This window comes from Phodopus roborovskii, unplaced genomic scaffold, assembly GCF_943737965.1.
Source record: "Phodopus roborovskii unplaced genomic scaffold, PHOROB, whole genome shotgun sequence".
Classification (NCBI taxonomy): Eukaryota; Metazoa; Chordata; class Mammalia; order Rodentia; family Cricetidae; genus Phodopus; species Phodopus roborovskii.
In genome coordinates this window covers 28108636-28126638 of record NW_026126434.1, presented here as the reverse complement: position 1 = coordinate 28126638, position 18003 = coordinate 28108636, and the positions used below count along the sequence as shown (strand labels likewise).

The 18003-nt window shown below is 44.4% G+C and overlaps 1 protein-coding gene across 2 annotated transcripts in view; it reads right to left on the bottom strand.

Annotated features, from left to right (window-relative positions):
* Ilrun (inflammation and lipid regulator with UBA-like and NBR1-like domains) overlaps positions 1–18003 on the bottom strand; it is a 58061-nt gene that overhangs the window by 8814 nt on the left and 31244 nt on the right. Inside the window, exon 4 of one of the 2 annotated variants that reach the window (XM_051187191.1) lies at positions 8321–8649. In XM_051187191.1, coding sequence (XP_051043148.1) covers positions 8321–8649 — 329 coding nt within the window. The remainder of the gene's footprint in view (positions 1–8320; positions 8650–18003) is intronic. The other variant, XM_051187192.1, reaches the window with a different exon arrangement.

The window sequence follows — 18003 nt, the reverse complement described above, 5'->3', positions numbered from 1 at the left end:
ATAACAAAAGACATTTCTAAGGCCCATGCTATTTACTTAAATTATTTTAAAACACACACACAGCCCATGCCAATGCAAACACTGGGCAGAGCCGAGAGGCCTTTACTGGCTCTTCTGAGTTTTCAGAAGATGTACTCATTGTAACAGCATCAAACCCAGAATCTCCTGTCAAATGCTTGCTGGTACAGAATGTGCTGGGCTGCCAGAGCATGGGTGGATCCCTTGCTGCTCTGTCTTGCTTCCTCCTTGGCCGCGGGTTCTGTAGCTCCCACAGGCTGAGTGAAGTCTCCACACTGGACACAAGTGCACAGACCGCCTGAAGAGGGCAACCATTTCTATTCACCAGCAGCCTTCATCACAACATGATCTACAATGCTGACTTCAAATTGGGTTCTGGCCATGGCCGACTATTAATTGCTGTGGAAGTGTGGCAAGCATTAGTAACTACTGTAACTATGGAATCCTAGAGTAGCATGTATTAGGAAAGAGCACTAAGAGGCCAGAGAGTTGGCTTTGCTGTTAAGAGTACTTGTTGCTTGAGAAGGAGCCAAGCTTGATTCCTAGCAAATACATGGTAGTTCACAACCATCTCTAAACTCACTGCCAGGGGATCCAGCACTCTCTTTCTGACCTCTTTAGGTATCAGGTAGACTTAAACTCAAGCAAAACACTCATATTTACAAAATAATAAAATATTAGGAGAAGAAAAACAAACAAACAAACAAACAGAGTTCACTAAGAACAGAAGGGAGGGGGCCAGTCATCATAGTTGCAGACTTTTAATCCCAGCTTAGGTAGACGGAGCTGTGACTTGGAGGACAGCATAGAATATATTGCAAGTTCCAGGCCAGTCAGACTACACGGTGAAACCTTGCTTACAACAACAAAAAGCCAGGTATGGTGGGACACATTTAAAGCCTCTGTGGCCCAGAAGGCTGAGGCAGAACAACTGCTTGAGCCCAGGAGTTCAGATGCTCATAAACCATGATATACAAGTGACAATCACTACCAACCCAAGAGTAAGTGGGACTGCTGGGTGGAAGAGCATGCCCAAGGCTCTGGGTTCAGGGACCTGAACCACAAAGAAAGCAGGAATAACTCGAGCAACCATGCTTTAGACACATGTGAGAGGTGAATATTGGACCTTCTCTCTAACCAATTGGAGATTTTGTTCCCCCAGTGACATTGGTGCTGTTCTTACAGATCAGCAGCTAGAAGATGGCAATCCCTATTATAAAACTAGAGATACTGGCCATGTGGCTCAACACTTAGGGATACAGCCCCGCCCCCATACTCTTCTCAAGCTCTGTGTCTGATGTGAGGCTGCCTGCTGCTGCTCTATTTGGGTGTTTACAGGGATCTCCACCCTTCAGCTCCTGACTCTACCATGGCTCTGTGATAGCTTTGTCTTTGGTATGTCCACTTCACCCTTCTTTGCTCTATCATCTCTCACTCCTTTCATATCCCTCTAGCTACACAGACCCTCGAGGGTCCACTTATAGCTCCAGCTGCTGTGGCATATCTGCCTCTACTGTGTCCTGTATTCATTCCATACAGGACAGGGTAAACACATCACTCCAGGCTCTAAACCCTTGCATGGCTCTTTCCCTCAGAACAAAAGCTTCACAGGGTCCCAAAAGCCCCCAGAATGTAATTTCTGCCTTCCGATTTCACATCTGCTCACCCCTCACTCCCCTGCAGCACCCACCTTGATCTATATCTCAGTCTTTGAACTCACCAGGCACATTCCTACCTCGGGACTTGGACTGGCTGTGTCTGTGCCTAAAATTCCAGGTAGTTTCTGCAGAATGGAATCTGCCAAGAGCAGCAGGCCAGCTGCTCTCCTCACTCTAAAATATTACATCCAGGGAAACTGAAAACCACAGAGACTGCATCTTCTGAAGGACCATCAAGGAATGTAGGATAATTTCTCTTGTGACTTTGAGAACTATAGGTGTTTCTGTCACAACAAGAACAGAAACTTCAATACCAACAAAATCCAAATCCAGGAGATCAGGTCCCTCAGGAGTATCCTCCCTGTTTGGAAGACAGACAGAAAGCTTGCCAGGAGAGGGTGTTTAGCAGGGCAAGGGCAGTGGCTGCCTGGTTCCTCATCTGAAATGTAGCTAGGGAGCCAGAATGGAGCACTCATAAGCTTTGTAAATTGTAAAACTGGAGGTGCAGAGATGCCCTCTAGCACCTCATGAAACCATCAGTCCAGCTACTGACCATCACCACCCTTGGTCAAGCTGCTAATGTTGGTCCTATTTAACCTGAGACCTGGACACCCCACCCCCCAGCAACTTATTATCATACTAGATTTTCTTTCTTTTTGAGATAGGATCTCTCTACATAACCTTAGCTGGTCTTGAACTTCAGAGTGCTGAAGTGTGCATTACCACTCCAGGCTTAGTATATTAAATCTGCATCCACTTTAAAGCAGGTAAGAAGATCCAGAAACCACCATCTTTCGTCCATAGAAAAAGATTAGATTTTTCAGGGTGGACAGTGCCATTCAGCAGTAGAATGTTGGGCTTCTCTGCATGCAGCCCCACAAGAGGAAAGTCAGGTGTGGTGCACACACCTGCAGTCCCAGATCCAAGAAGGTAGGAGGCCAAGCCCAGCTTGGGTCACAGAGACCTTATTTCAAAAACAACCCAAAAAGCAAAGTTTATTTTACCCCAATCCTTCTAGCATCCTGAGAGAAATTAACTTTATGCAGCCACAGGGCAGGATAGACTCTCATCAGGTGAGAGTGCTTACTGCCAGGCCTGACAGCTTCAGTGGGATTCTGGGGTCCAAATGGCTGAAGACAGAACCAACTCTGGAAGGTTGACCTGTAACCTCTAGACAAGCACTGTAGTGCACAAGTCCTCATGTACATTCACTGTCTCTCTCTCCTCTCTCTCAAAATTACAGAACAGAGGTGGGAATGTGGGCAGAAAGGGCAGATGGCACTTGGCAGCACCTGCTGCAAAGTAGAGGCACTGGCTGACCTCCACACAAAAATAATCACGTTCTCCTTCTGAGCCAGGGCTTGGTGGGAGGAATGACAGTGGGTCAGGCTGTGATACAGTTCAAGGTAGAAGTACATGACAAATAGCAGTAGGGCCAGTAGGAAATACCCTTAAGTCTCAGTAACAAGATAGGTCCCCTGGGCTCTGCCTGCCTGGTACAAAGGCTCTTTGCTGCAGAGTAGAAGACAACACCTGCTGTCCATAGCCCCACATTTATTCCCACCTGTCCCAAGTCACTACTGTGTCTTACTGTTCTGGAAGGCCACAGAGAGCATTTGGAAATCCTGGTCATAAGAAGTCTTCAACTTCAATAGGTCTATGCCTTCCCTCTTTCCACACCCCTGGACACTTTCCACTAACCAACTGCCCAAACAGAGGCTCCTCCGCCCTGGAGCTGAATTACAGTGGAAGAATGCACTGTCCAGAGTGTGACCCCTGGATTGCAGGCTCTGCTTCCTTCACAGTGAAAGGTCCACTGACACAGATCCCATCCTCAGCAGTACATGGGACAAATGAGCCACAACTGGGCTGACAATGAGGCCAGTCAACTCCCGACAAAGGCAAGGGCCCAGTTTTAAGAATTTCTGGAGCAGGGCAGCCTGCACTTCCCGCTGATCCCCTCTGAAGGGGTCCCAGGGAGGGGCCAGACTTTGTGAGCTGTAGGATGCAGCTGGGGCACATATTCTTGTCCAAAGCTTCCCCCTTGGGAGTCAGGGTTAAGAATGTTCACAGCAGCCAGGGAAAGACTCCAGGGTATCCAGCCCAACACTGATAGACACCCAACTGTGCTGACATAATCACCCAGTGCTCACGGGGAAGGAGCAGGGGCCTCCAGAGATCTTTGCACTATGGCCTCCCAACTTTAACAAGTTTAGTTCTGCCACAGAGGCAGCAGAAAAGCATCTGCAGCAACAGTGCATGAGCTTCCAAGAGCATCCTGTTCCTCCCCAGCCTCCATGGCTGGGGGGTATTTCCCTGGGTAACTCCACTGTCTTGTCACATCAGTGATCCTGACAGCAGCACATCAGGAACACTGAAGTTGGCACCAGGGGCACTGCAGACACTCCCCCCACTCCGGAGTCCCAGGACCCCTTTCTACCCTCTGCTCATCTTCTATAAACACCACATGGTTTGTGTGTCAGGCTACTCTACATTAGAATGTCTGTCACACACCAATGTTGACTCTTGCCTTGATGGTCACCTCAATTCATGCTGGCCCTCAACACAGTTCATTCAGCCAAAATAGGAATGAGGGGAAGCAAGCACCAACCTCAGTTGTGTGGCCCCTACACCGGGGTCCTATCTCTTTCCTCCTAGCTATGAGACACTGGGCAAGGCATGCAGTCCCTCAGAACTTTTGTTTCTTCACCTACAGGCAAAGTAACAACGTGCTGGGCTCTTAGGAACAAGTCAAAAACAGCTTCACTCTGCCAAGGACACACTTTACAACTTCAAGCATGTCTACCTCAAGAACCAGCCAATCCTGTGTTCTTAATCAAATATACATGTTTATTTATACACCTATGCTTTATTTACTTAATTTTCTGTGTATGTGTACACGTGCATGTGCATATGTATACCTAAGTATAAGGTCTGTGTGTATATGCATATAAGTGTCCTAGGAGGACAGAAGAGGGTGCTGGATCCCCTAGAACTGGAGATACAGATGGGTGTGAGCTGCTTAATACTGGGTCCTCTACACCAGCAGGAAATGCTCTTAACTACTGAGTCATCTTCTCCAGTCCCCTTACCTATGTTTTTCACACCTTTAATCCCAGCACTTGGGAAGGGGAGGCAGGCAGATCTCTGGGTTTGAGGCCAGCATGGTTTACAGATCGAGTTCTAGGATAGTCAGGGATATACAGAGAAATCTGTCTTGAAATAAAAAATAATTAGCCAGGTGTGGGTGGGCATGCCTTTAATCCCAGCACTTGGGAGGTAGAGGCAGGCAGATCTCTATGAATTCAAGTCCAGCTTGGTATACAGAGCTAGTGCCAGGACAGGTTCCAAAACAATACAAAGAAACCCTATCTCAAGGGGAAAAAACAAATTAGCAAAGTAAAATAAAAATTTCATGGTGTACATGTGGAGGTCAGTGAATGATGTGGAAATTGTTTTTTTTTATCCTTCTATTATGTGGGTCCTGGGGGATGGAACTCACTTGTCAGGCTTGGCAGCAAGGACCTTTAACTACAAATGTCTCACTGCTATATACATGCTTTTTAAGTCTCATCATTAGACAGATGTCTACTTGTGTCCATTTTAGTTTTTAGAGTGTGTGTGTTAATTTATTTTTAATATATAGGTGATTTGTCTGTGAACCATGTGCATGCAGTGCCCACAGAGTTGGCTACAAGAGGGAATCAGTTCTCCACGGACTGAAGGTAAGGATGGCCGTGAACTGCTATGTGAGTCCTCTGGGACAGCTCTTGTTACCAACATTCTCAAAGCCATCTGTGATTGTTTCATCCAACCCTCTGCCTCCATTGCCCATACCTCAGCACCTGAGGTTCTCCACGCCACGTTCATGTTGTGCATCTATCAGGGTTTCCTAGCCTCCCCTGACCTCTGTGAATCCCCTTCCTTCACCCCTACTTCACTTCAACCTTGACTGACTTGTTCTCACTCCACTTGCTTTGGGGGCACAACAAATAGTGTGGGCACAGATTCCCACTGTACTCCTCAAGGCACCAACTGTCCTACACCGGGGCAGATGTGTCATCACTCACCAACCACTCCCTGTGTCATTCCCAAGGAGGTGGAGGCAACAGATCCAGCTGGACTCAGAAGAGCTATCCAGAAGCTTCATACTGTTTTGAGTAAAATGCTGCTTAGATTAAAAATAACAACAAATGCCACAATTCTCTTAAGATTCAAATTTCACATTATTCGTCTCTTCTATCCAAGTCTTCCTGGATGCAATCTCTACTGGGAAGCTGTTTTTAATATATTTATTTAGTGTGTGTATGACATGGCATACATGTGAAAGTCAGAAGACAGCTGCAGCTTCCCCCTTCCACTATGTGGGGTCTCAGGTTTATCAGCATTTTCAGTCACAGAGTCATTTCACTAACTGAGAAACTGCTTTTATTTACATTGAAAAAAAAATTTAAAAAATGCTATGTGTAAGCCAGGCATGTTATTGCAAGCCTTTAACCCCAGCACATAGGAGTCAGAGGCAGACAAATTTCTGTGAGTCTGAGGCCAGCCTGGACTACACAGTGAGTTACAGGCACACAGCCAGAGCTACACTGAGAAACCTTGTCTCGATAAACCAAAAAATAAATAAAGAAGTAAGCAAACAAATATGTTATGTGTGTGCACCATGTGCATACCTGGTACCTACGGAGGTCAGAAGAGGGTGCTGGATCCCCTGTAACTGTAGCTACAGATGACTCTTGAGTTGCCATGTAGGTGCTGGGTCACCTGCAAGCAGCCAGTACTCTTAACAACTGAGCCATCTCTTTGGCCCTGCCCTGAAAAGTTACTTTTAAATGGTGAGGGGATAGTATAAACCCATCAATTAAATATATTCAATGTTCTCACCACTTAAAAAGCAGCAGGGCCTAGTGGGATCTTAGGCTGGCACAAGACTCAGCCCTCCATCTGTCTTGTGAATGTGTGAATAACCACTGGAACTGGTTAAGAAGCACCAGTCACTAAAGGAAAGATGGTCCACAGCTAGAAATGCCTTTAGTTCCTTAACCGGGAACACCTAAGTGCAATCACACTCAGTAGCAGGCCCATCTGGGTGAACAGCATCCTGTCCTGAAGACAATGGAGAGCCTGAGAGGCTTCTGCCAACTTCCAGCTCCTCACTAACCCCAGCTGCATTGTTTCCACTATAATCAGGTACATTGGCCAGGGACAGCTGCTCTACCTGCCATAATGGGCACACTCTGGAGGGGTCTAATTTAAAGGAAAAAAAAAGAATATTCTGGGTTTAGGGTGTGGCTCAGTTGGTAAGGTGCTTGCCCAGTGTGCAGTGGGTCTTCTGTTCCTAGCACAGCATGGAATGAGGCTTGGTGGCTGTCTGTGAGCTGAGACACAGGGAAACATGAAGCTCAAGACCATCCTCCACAGCTATATTGCAAGTCTGAGGCTGATCTAGGCTATAAGACCCTGTCTCAAAATAAATTTGAAAATAAAAATTTATTTGAATATTAACATGTGGAGTTTTGGCTAGCTTCCTTGAACCAGGACTGTAACCCCAATACTTGGGAGTCATAGACAGGAGGAGAATCCTGCCCCTAAAAAACAAAATGGAATCTTTCCTTAATGCAGGCAATTCACTGGCTGATTTTTTTTTTTTTTTTAAATATCCTAGACAGATAACGTGGCTGCACAAGTCTCTGCAATGACTACCCTATCAGTCAACAAATAATTCTGCATCCTCCCAAGTGAACAAAGCTGCCCCTAAGAGATTGATCACACAGCACGGCTCTTACAGCAGGGTACCCTGACTGCCAACAAAGTGCATTTTAAACCCCAAGGATGAATGCCAACATGCAGCACAGATGAACTCAGGACAGTACTGTACACAGAGGCTCTAGCAGTCAATGGGAGGTGAGTGCACACATGGCTGAGCCATGACAACAACCCTAGCTGTGGACTCAGTCCAAACCAGCAGTCAGGAGCCACCCTTACCTGAATAGTGGAAAGACTGAACTGGCTAGAGAGAAACAGAAACACAGCAACTCACAAACACCTAGAAGTGTCTCTTGACAATCAGAATATCTGAAATTACAGTCAATTCCCTTTATTTATCTCCTATACGTACAAAGTCAAAATATCACTTTGAGCCACTTTAGGTTGCAGGGGAGGAAGTCATGAGCCACAGCAAACAGAAAAGCTATCAGCAAGAGGATATGTGACAGAATAGTCAAAGCCAACATTATTTTAGAAAAAAATAATTGAGCCTGGCTTTTTACTCACAGGAAAAAAACCCACCTAACCCAAGAAAACACAGCAGGAGCCTGTTATAGAAGGTACTGCAATGATGCTAACTAAGCTCAGTACATGCCTGCCCTGAAAGCATGGCTAATGATATTTTGACAGTTTTAAAAATAATAAAGGTAAAGAGCCTCAGTTTTCAATGCCCAAATCAGAGCAGACAGAAGTAAATTACACACGTGGGTGAAGCAGCAGCCACAGGACACGCAGGGAGGGAGAAGGCTTTTGTGTCGATGCTATTGACAGCCACGTTTGCTCTGGGCAGTGGTGGTCTAGCATTCTAGGGTTGCCACGAAGGAGCATCACGGATCCCAAGGCCCACCACCTGCCCCTTCTCCAAGGGCACCTACCTTACTGTAAGTCACTACTGATAAGTTGTTTGCGTGACTGCTGGGGGACAGATTTACAGAGTTCTGTGACAGTCTATCCTGATCTTGCTCGGTTTGGTCAGGAGCAGGAGCCCATGTATTTTTGCTGATCGAGTCGAACCCGGAACCCCCAGGGTCTTTTAAGTTGTTTTCATCTGATTGTCGGTTCTTTTGGGGAGAGGCAAACGGGTTGAAGTTTCCTTCTACCTTGCGATGTGGCTGTGTGTTGAATTCCGTTTCAAAAGATGACAGTTGCTGCGTTACTCCTAAAAGTCCACCCACCTCCACACTGAGAATCACCCAGATGACATCTGAAACAAAAAGGCAGCTCAGATCAATGCCAGGCATACCCTTGGCCCAGTGTAACCACCACCAAAAACCCAAATACTATCTAAACCACTGAGACAATCATTCTCCACAGCCAGCTCTTTGAAAGCTGCCCAGATGCATGCACGTCATATGCTTCTCAGCCCTCAATAGTCAAGGAAAAGCTCTGCTACAGTTCTGAGGTGAGACCCACGAAGCTACAAGGAAGGCTTCTCAACTGATGGAGATACTGGGGAAACCATTGTCCAGAGAGCAAGCAGAACCGGAATGCTCCAGTCATAGAATGCTCTTTGTGGCTTCACTTCACATGTGCTTAACTCTGAAAATTCTAGGAAGACAGAATTCTTAAAGCTAAAGTTGCTTACTTTTTGTTATGACTAGAACTGCAATTTATTTAACCTTACCTGACTTGGGAGGCAATTTAGAATGACCATACGCTGTCCAAAAAGAGAAGCTACAGCAAAAGGCATTATAAATAATAAATAAGGACGTCCATGTAAAGCAGCACTAACCAGATACAGGATAGGATACTTTCTAGCAAGTACACAGAAGGCTCAGATCAGCCTAGTTTTCCAGGGTAACCCAATCCATCACCAGCTCTGTTCTGTAATGTAGGAAGATACACTAACCCATTAAGTTATTTCTTTTAAAGATTTATTTATTTTGATTTTGTGCATGAATGTTTTGCCTTTTTATCTGTGTAGCAGTGTCCTCAGAGGCCAGAAGAGGGTGCTGGATTTCCTGGAACTGGAGTTGCAGATAGTTGTGAGCTGTGGGTTCTGGGAATCCAACCTGTTTCCCCTTCAAGCAGCCAAGACCTTAACCACTATACCGAATCTCCAGCCCTTAAGTTCTTTTTTAAATTTACTGGCCTTTAATCACAGGCCAGTGAGATTATATGGTGAAAACCTGAACCTTAGTAGATCAATACCAAAAGATGCCTAGTCACAGTTCCCTTTTGGACTTTTTCATTGTCAAAGCTAAGGATTCAAACACTTTGCTGAAAACAAAGGTGAAAGCCACACTGGCTCCCACACAGCTGCTATGGAAGGCAACCCCACACTACAGTTAAGCCCTGCAGAGTTTAGTAAGGGAGGCTAGAACACGTAGACATGAAAGGACAGGGAGGTACTGAGGCCATTCCCAGGTTTTCACTGGCGTCCCATGAGATTATCTTACAATGCCACACTGCCATACCCATTTAGTTGAATGGTTTGAGAGCTGTACTGAGAACTAGCCAGCTAGGAACTGGGCACAGGAAGCAGAGCTGCAGTGACACCTGCTGATCATGTCTGGCATTGGCAATTCTTTTCCTGAGAAAAGGAAGTGACATATACCAACCACATACACTAGCAAAACTCCAATTCACAGAATCCCAGGCAAACAATCCAGACACAAACTGTATGTCTCATGCCTTTAATTCTAGCACATAGGAGGCAGATGCAGGCTGGTCTCTGGGAGTTTGAAGACAGTCTGGTCTACATAGTGAATTTAATGACAGCCTGGGATGTGGAGACCCTGTCTCAAAACAAAAACAAAAAACAAACAACAAACTATATGTCCTCATGCTAACTACTACTATGAAATGTGTTTCTGAGATGGGGTCCTACCATGTAAACCCCAACTGCACTCAAATTCATGGCAATGTTCCTCCTACCTTAGTCTCCTTCCCAGAAGGCTGAGCAACTATGCTCAATTATGACATCTTGGATGAGACATGCCACTTGAGTTCTAGGCTGACTTAAGCTCATATAACAGTAAGATATGAGCCTTAAACAAGATCAAGCTGGCTGTAGGCTCTAAGAGAGTCACTCCACACTTTCCTATGCTAGCTTTCTAGCTAGAGTGAATGTGTCCTGTATGTGTGTCTGATTGAGTACATAAGCCTGTGGAAGCATATGTGAAGGCCAGGAGTGATGCCAGGTATTCTCCTTTTCATCACTTCCACTTGTGGGTTAGGGTGGCATTTAAATGTTTAAAGTTTTCTGCAAAGAACTGTGACCTTTTCTAACAGTGACCTTAAAGGTCTCCAAAAAGATGATGGGGCCCTAGACTGTGGTAATGCCATTAAGATGACAAACACACCTAAAGATGGTTGCTCAGCACAACTTCAGAGCAGTTAACTAAGATGGTCCAGCCTCACAGACTACTCCAGCCAGGACCTCAGTTAAACCCTGTACTTTTCCATCACACAGAGACTAGACAACAAATGATACAGCTAGCTCTCTTCCAGGACTTTGAACATTATCCAAATCTTCTCAGCGTCCACTAAAGACGTTGTTTCCCCCAGACAGCAGGAAGTAATTTTAAGAACATGATGCCCACATTCCCCAGAGGTGGGGTGGATGGTATTTGGTTGTTCAGTGATTTATGGATATTTGTTACTGTTTAAAGGGTTAGCTGCAAGTTGTTATTGGTCATGGTCAGGGAGGAAACTAAACAAAGGAGGTTAGATTGAGGGATTTCTTTTTCCTTTATCCTTCCTTCTCTCCTATTTAGTGAAAAAAAAGAAAGAAAGAAAGAAAGAAAGAAAGAAAGAGGAGGGTATAGGAATGACAAGATAAAAGGATAGACTATTGAATCTATTTAAAACTAAAAGGCAACTACCAGTCTCAAATATTTTACATTGGTATGGATTTTTGTATATTGCTACAAATTTAAGGATATTTCTGTTATATTGTATATACATTTCTACTTGTTTAAGATATTGTACCTATGCAGATTACTTAAAAATGTAAAGTTCTAGTCCTTGAAAGCTATTATTACAAACTGTTAAGTAATGCAGGTTAGCAGTTAGTCATATACAACAATTAAACTTGTAATCATGTTAGGTATGTTTTCAAAATTAAACATTTTTTAGATAGATGATCTTCAAATGCTTCAGAGACCTATAGAATATGACATTTTAAATGTTTTAATAGCATAAGGCTTTTTATACTATTGTACTTTTGCTTCTGGCAACACCAACCTACTTCAGATAATAGACATCAAAGGACCTCCATATAGATTTGCTAGCCACTGGGCAAGAAACAGCCCTTGCCTTGACTGCTGACAATATGTTGTCCAAATTGGATACACTGGACACAAAGGAAGTTGACTGCCGAACTTTGCCAAGACAAGGTAGGACAGTCATTCAAAATTCATGCTTCACATAAAAGTCTTGTCAGACATTCTAGGCCTGTAGGCCAAAGATGGATACTCCAACATTGCAGAGGAAAAGGGTGATTGTCCAGGCAGCCAGCTGTTTCTGTCATTTCTATAGTTTTGGACATTGTTTGCTCTGCACTTCCCGTTAACTCACAGCTCTGATGAGGTTGAAGATAGTTGTAGTTTCTTGTTTTTTTTGTTTTGATTTTTAAGACAGGGTTTCTCTGTGGCTTTGAAGGCTGTCCTGGAGCGAAGATAGTTATAGTTTTACAGTTTTTTGTTTGTTTGTTTTTGTTTTTAATGATTTATTTATTATATATACAGTGTTCTGCCTGCATGCCAGAAGAGGGCACCAAATCTCATTGCAGATGGTTGTGAGCCACCATTTGGTTTTTGGGAACTGAACTCAGGACCTCTGGAAGACCAGCTAGTGTTCTTAACCAGTGAGCCATCTCTCCAGCCCCTACAGTTTTTCTTGTTACCAAATTCAGAAAAGAAACTTACAAAAGTTTATAAGGTTGAGAAACACAAAAGTTTAAGCTGTTTACCTAAGAAAATGTTTTAAGGTCTAAAAAGGTATTTTTAAGTTAGCAATATAAGTTATGAAGGAAAGTGGTTCAGATTTAAAACTCTGACAGGATAGGTAATAGAGAAATTTCTCTGAATTTACCAAATATCAATGGAATAGACATTGTGAATGCAATTTTTACCTGATAATTGTTCTTACTGTGAAGAGTTTTAACTCTGTTAGAGTTAAAAAAACACTTTAGACAAAAAAGGTGAAATGTGGTATATTTGATCACACTGTGTGAAGATGTCTCTATTTTACCTCACCTATCTAAGGCATCTTCTAATTGGTTTAATAAAGAACTGAATGGTCAACAGCTAAGCAGGAGAGGACAGGTGGGACCTTCCTTGGGGGAGGGGGGATTTGCCAGACAGATGCAGAGGAAAGTTGGACATATGGTACTGAGGAAAGGTAATGAGCCACAATGGCAGAACACATATGAAGTTAATTTAAGTTTTAAGAGATAGTTGAGAACAAGACTAAGCTAGGCCAAGCTTTCACAATTAATAAAAAGCTTTTGTGTCATTAGTCAGGAGTTGATAGTCCAAAGAAAGTCCAGCTACAAGGGTTTCTCACTGAACCTGGCTAGAATGAGAATGATCAACCGGCACACTCCTTCTGTCTCTACCCACCACTGCCAGGGTCACAGGCACAAACCAGCACACCTGGTTGTTTGTTTGAAACCTGATGACAGCAAGAACTTTGCTCACGGAGACATCTCCGCAGCCTCACATGTCCCATCTTCCACCTGTCTGGTTTGAGATCTACTTTATGCACCAGCTAAGCTCAGTGCCCTCAGATGCAGGCCACATGCCTCACTCTCAACTCAGTAGAGAAATGTTTATGAGGATGAAGGCCACCACTTGTGGGGGACTAATGACACTTCTTCACTGTGCTAATGCATCCCACCAACACATAAAGACAACTTAGACAAAACAAAGTTTAAAACAAGTGCCTATGCTCTGTCCAGTAAAACTGAACTGTTAAATGAACATAGGGCAACACGCCCAAGTGGCAAGTTTGTTTCTTCAGAAGAGGCTGTGGGCTCCCCTGGAAGCGCCTATGCTGTGGAGTGATGGTGAGGCAAGAGTCGGTGAGTGGCAGATGGGAGCGCAGCACTTCACTGTGGAAGGACACTACACGTGGCAAAAGCTTCTCAAGGGCCTGTCGCACTGCACTACAGCCAGACACACCATATAAAGTCTACTAGCTTGACATATGCAAAGGAAGGAGCACAGAGACAAGCATAGACTGGTTGGTTACTGGTCCCCAAGAGGCTTGCTAACAGGGCCTCCAGGAACAACACTCCTGCAGCATGAACTGCAGCCAGTGTCCAGACTTTGGTTTCTCAATAAAAGAGAACCAAAGTTCCCAGGAGAAACAACCAGCTCCAGGGTTGGCATGGGAAACACAAGGAAGCCATCAAAGAACAGGCATGTGACAGGTTCAGCATAGTTGCCAAACTGCAAGTACTTGCTGTAGCTAAAGCTAGAATAATTAAGAGCAATAAGTACTGCAGTACAGATAACTCGGGAGATCCGTAATGAGACCTGGGAACTTTTGTTCGTAATGTTAGTATCTGATGTGCAGGGTATCTAATATGTGACCCTTGTGTGTGTTGAGAAACCAGCTAGGTGCTTAGAAGGAGCTGAACAAGGAAAGGGAAGAAAAGTAACTTTACAGCAAATAACCCTGACACACACACTGCTGAGCCATGTGGCCAAGGTTCACAGCAGCAGTGGTGCTGGCTGAGTACAACACGCTCAGTGACACAGCTCATCTCTGGAGTACTTGTCCCAAACTATGTGATGATACCAGTGTAATCACAACAACATCAGGCAGTCTGAAAAGCGAGTTTTTAAGACATCTGACAAGGGAGTTTTTAAGACAACTGACAACTCTTCAAGACAATCCAGGGTCATAAAAAGTGAGACGGAAAAAGTCACAGGCAAAAGGAAATGGGAGGTCACAAAAATTAGTTGGTCCTGGAATAAAGAGTTCATTAACAGGTTCAGTCCAAATAAAGCTTGGAGCCAGTTTAGGAGCCAGCTGCATTCCAATATTGACATCACTGACAAGTAAATGCATAAATAGGAAACTATCAATGGAGGGCAAGATTATAGAACAGTACAGCAAGCAGATAGAGCACAAGTCCTCCCAGACCAGTGCACACATGAGCCCTATTGTCTACAACTTCCTCCAGTTCCAGAGCAGCATGTTAGACCTGCAGATGCAGTTAATAACGCAGTGTGCTTTAGGGCTCTACTTCTTTCCACAGGTCACTTCCGCCCATGGCTCCACCCCAATGGGCGTGGTCAGTGCCACAGAAGGACTATCTCACTACATCCTGCCTTCCCCACAAGAGCAGCAGTTGGACCCAGACATCCGAGTGAACTGAACCACCACTCACCACTGTCTTTAATGTAGACACCAGGCTGAGGCAAGCAGCTTATATACCAAGCAGTACACTGTTGCACCAACGAAAGGTCAGGAGACTTGGCAAAGCCACTCTTTAAAGCAAAATTGAATTTAAAGTTTTGTGGTAACCCATGCCTGTAATTTAAGCATTTAGGTTAGATTGGAGGTTAGAGGTGACGTCCATGAGTTTGAGGCTAGCCTTGGCAAGGTAGTAAGAGCCAGGGTGGCTAAAGGGAGTCAAATTTAAGGAAGGAAAACCTGGAGAGATGAAGGCTTGGTGGTTAAGAATGCTTGGATGCCAGCACCCATGTCAGGCAACTGCAAGGGATCTGATGCCACCTTCTGGCTTCCATTAAGTGTACACTAACACATACATGTAAATCCTACTTCTAGCCTGGTGTGGTGGTGTTCACTTATAATACCAGCATTCAGGAGGCTGAGGCAGGTGGCTCCTATAAGTTCAAGGTCAACCTGAGCTACAACACAAGGTACCAAGACCACTAGAAACACATATGTCTCAAAACAACAGAACAACAGAAGTCTACCTTGAGGACATAAGCTAGGCGCTAAGGGGCTTACACTCAGATCTGATTTCCATCTACAGAACCAGTGTGAGAAGGGGGAGACAGGCAAACCCATTTTTTTTTTTTTTTTGTTTTTGTTTTTTTAATTTAAGTTGTTCTATTTACCAATAAAGACCTGGGAGTCAGACAAACCAAGTTGACCTTTCTTTTTAGCCAGAGACTCATCTCTCCTTCCATTCCAAACCAAAAGGGCCTGTGAATCTCTAAGTCCCTCCCTACTCCTTTCTGTATCTATCAATCTTGCCAGGTCCTGGCTAATTCTTGCTAGCATGTCACTGGCCCTGCCCTCTGATCCAAGGTTAATTATATTAACATAGTTTTGGAGTTTCACAATGCCAAATACCCCATAACACCACTGTTAGGAACTAGCAGCCAGCTGACCCCCGCCCCGACAACGCTCATGGCCTTGTCATCACTACGTCAGCTTTACCTGGCGGCTCAAGCTTTACCTGGCTGCCAGAGGACTCAGTTACGCATGGGCAAGCCTCCCCTTTTAAAGCAAGTGCCCCACACCCCCCTCTCTCTCCTGTTGGCCACCAGCTACCCCCTCTTTCTCTCCCTCCTCTCAATAAACTCCACGTGGGTGCTGAGTCTCGTGTGTGTTTCTTAGGCATTAGCTGCAGCAAAAGAACAACAACCACCCCTAGGGTTCTCTGGCTAGCCTATCCTAGCTGCTGAGAGTGCCAGGCCAGTGGAAGAACATGTCTAAAATATAATGCCGTAGAGGCTGAAAAACAGTTTAGCAGTCAAGACCGCACGTGGTTCCAATGGGGGGTGGTTTACATATGGTTCTAATCCCTAAAAATTGGGGGTGGGTGGGAAAAAAAGACTATGGTTCTTTCAAAGGACCTGAATTCAGTTCCCAGCACCCAAATCAGGTGGCTCCCAAAGCCTGTAATTCGAGTTCCAAGTGATCTTATGCTCTCTTCTGGCCTCCACCGGCACCCAGCACATAAGATATATACTCACCTCTCCCACTAAACATAACACACACACACACACACACACACACACACACACACACACACACACACACACAAAAAAAAAAACCTATGGTGAAAGCAACTGAACAAGGTACCCAACATGAGACTTCTGGCCTCTACACACAACATAAGAAACACCCCCCTCCCAAGCTATAAATGCATATTTCAAAGTACAACTATATTTAATAATATAAGAAATCAAGCTGTAGTGTTTACTGAGAGCAAATGTTTGTACCTAGTATAAATCACAGATCAAAAAATGACATTTAATAATCTTTCCATCTAACATGAGAGGCAATACATTTAACTCATGATAAAATGGCTTAAAATTAAAAAATTATTTTTTTAAATATACAATGTTGTTTCCTGCATGTAGATCTGTGTGAGGGTGTCAGATACCCCTGGAATTGGAGTTATAGACAGCTGTGAGCTGCCATGGGAGTGCTGGGAATTGAATCTGGGTCCTCTAGAAGAGAGCCACTGCTCTCAACCACTGAGCCATCTCTCCAGCCCCAAGGATTTAATTTTTAATTGCCACTTTATACATAAATGAAAAGTCAGTTTTTCTTTTTTTAAACTTCCAACTGAATTTCTCAAGAGTGAAGGAAGCACACCTAGAGAATCCTGGGATCTTACAGAATTTTCAGCAAAAATCAATTTAAAATAAAATACTCAAGGGACTAGAGGGATGGTTCAGAGGTTAAGAGCACTGGTTGCCCTTCCAGAGGTCCTGAATTCAATTATCAGTAACCACATGGTGGCTCACAACCATCTGTAATGGGATCTAATTCCCTTTTCTGGTGTGCATGAAATGCATTTTAAAGGCACTGGCTGCTTTTCTAGAAGACAGGGGTTCAATTCCCAGCACCCACATGGTGACTCAGAACCATCTGTGACTTCAGCCTAGGAGATCCAACACCTCGCCTCTGGCTTCTGCCAGCATAGCACACAGGTAGTTCACATACATTCAGGCCAAACACCATACACAAAACAAGTAAATCTTAAAAATAAAATAAAAGCTTACATGGCAAGCATGAAGACCTGAGATTGGATTCAGCACCCATGTAAAAGCTAGGTGTGGGGAGCATCTAAAAGCCCAGTACTCAGAAGGTGGAGACAGGTGGGTCCCTGGGGCTTTGCTGGCTGACTTGGTGAGCTCCAGATTCAATGAGAGATCCTCTATCTCAAAACAAAGTGGGCTGGTTGAGGTGGTGTATGGCTTCACTCGATTCCTTAATTCCAAAGGCAGAGGCAGGGAAAGAGAGCTCTGTGACTTCTAGGCCAGCCTGGGATACATAGTAAGACCCAGTCTCAAAAACCCCAAACCAAACCAAATAAAAAACAAAACAAGCAAACTAGCAAAACCTCATAAGAAAAGCAACAGAGGAAAACACTTGAAACAGACCTCTGGCCTCTGTACACTCAGGTATGTACACACACATGCACACATACCATACATGCAGAAAGAAAAAATTAAGCACCTGAATTATCCCTCTGGTTTACATATTTACTTTATCCTTCAGGTCCACACTATTTCTTTTCCTTTCCTTTCCTTTCTTTTTTTGGGATTTGAGACAGGGTTTCTTTGTCTGTCCTGGAACTAGCTCTGTAGACCAGGCTGGCCTCAAACTCAGAGAT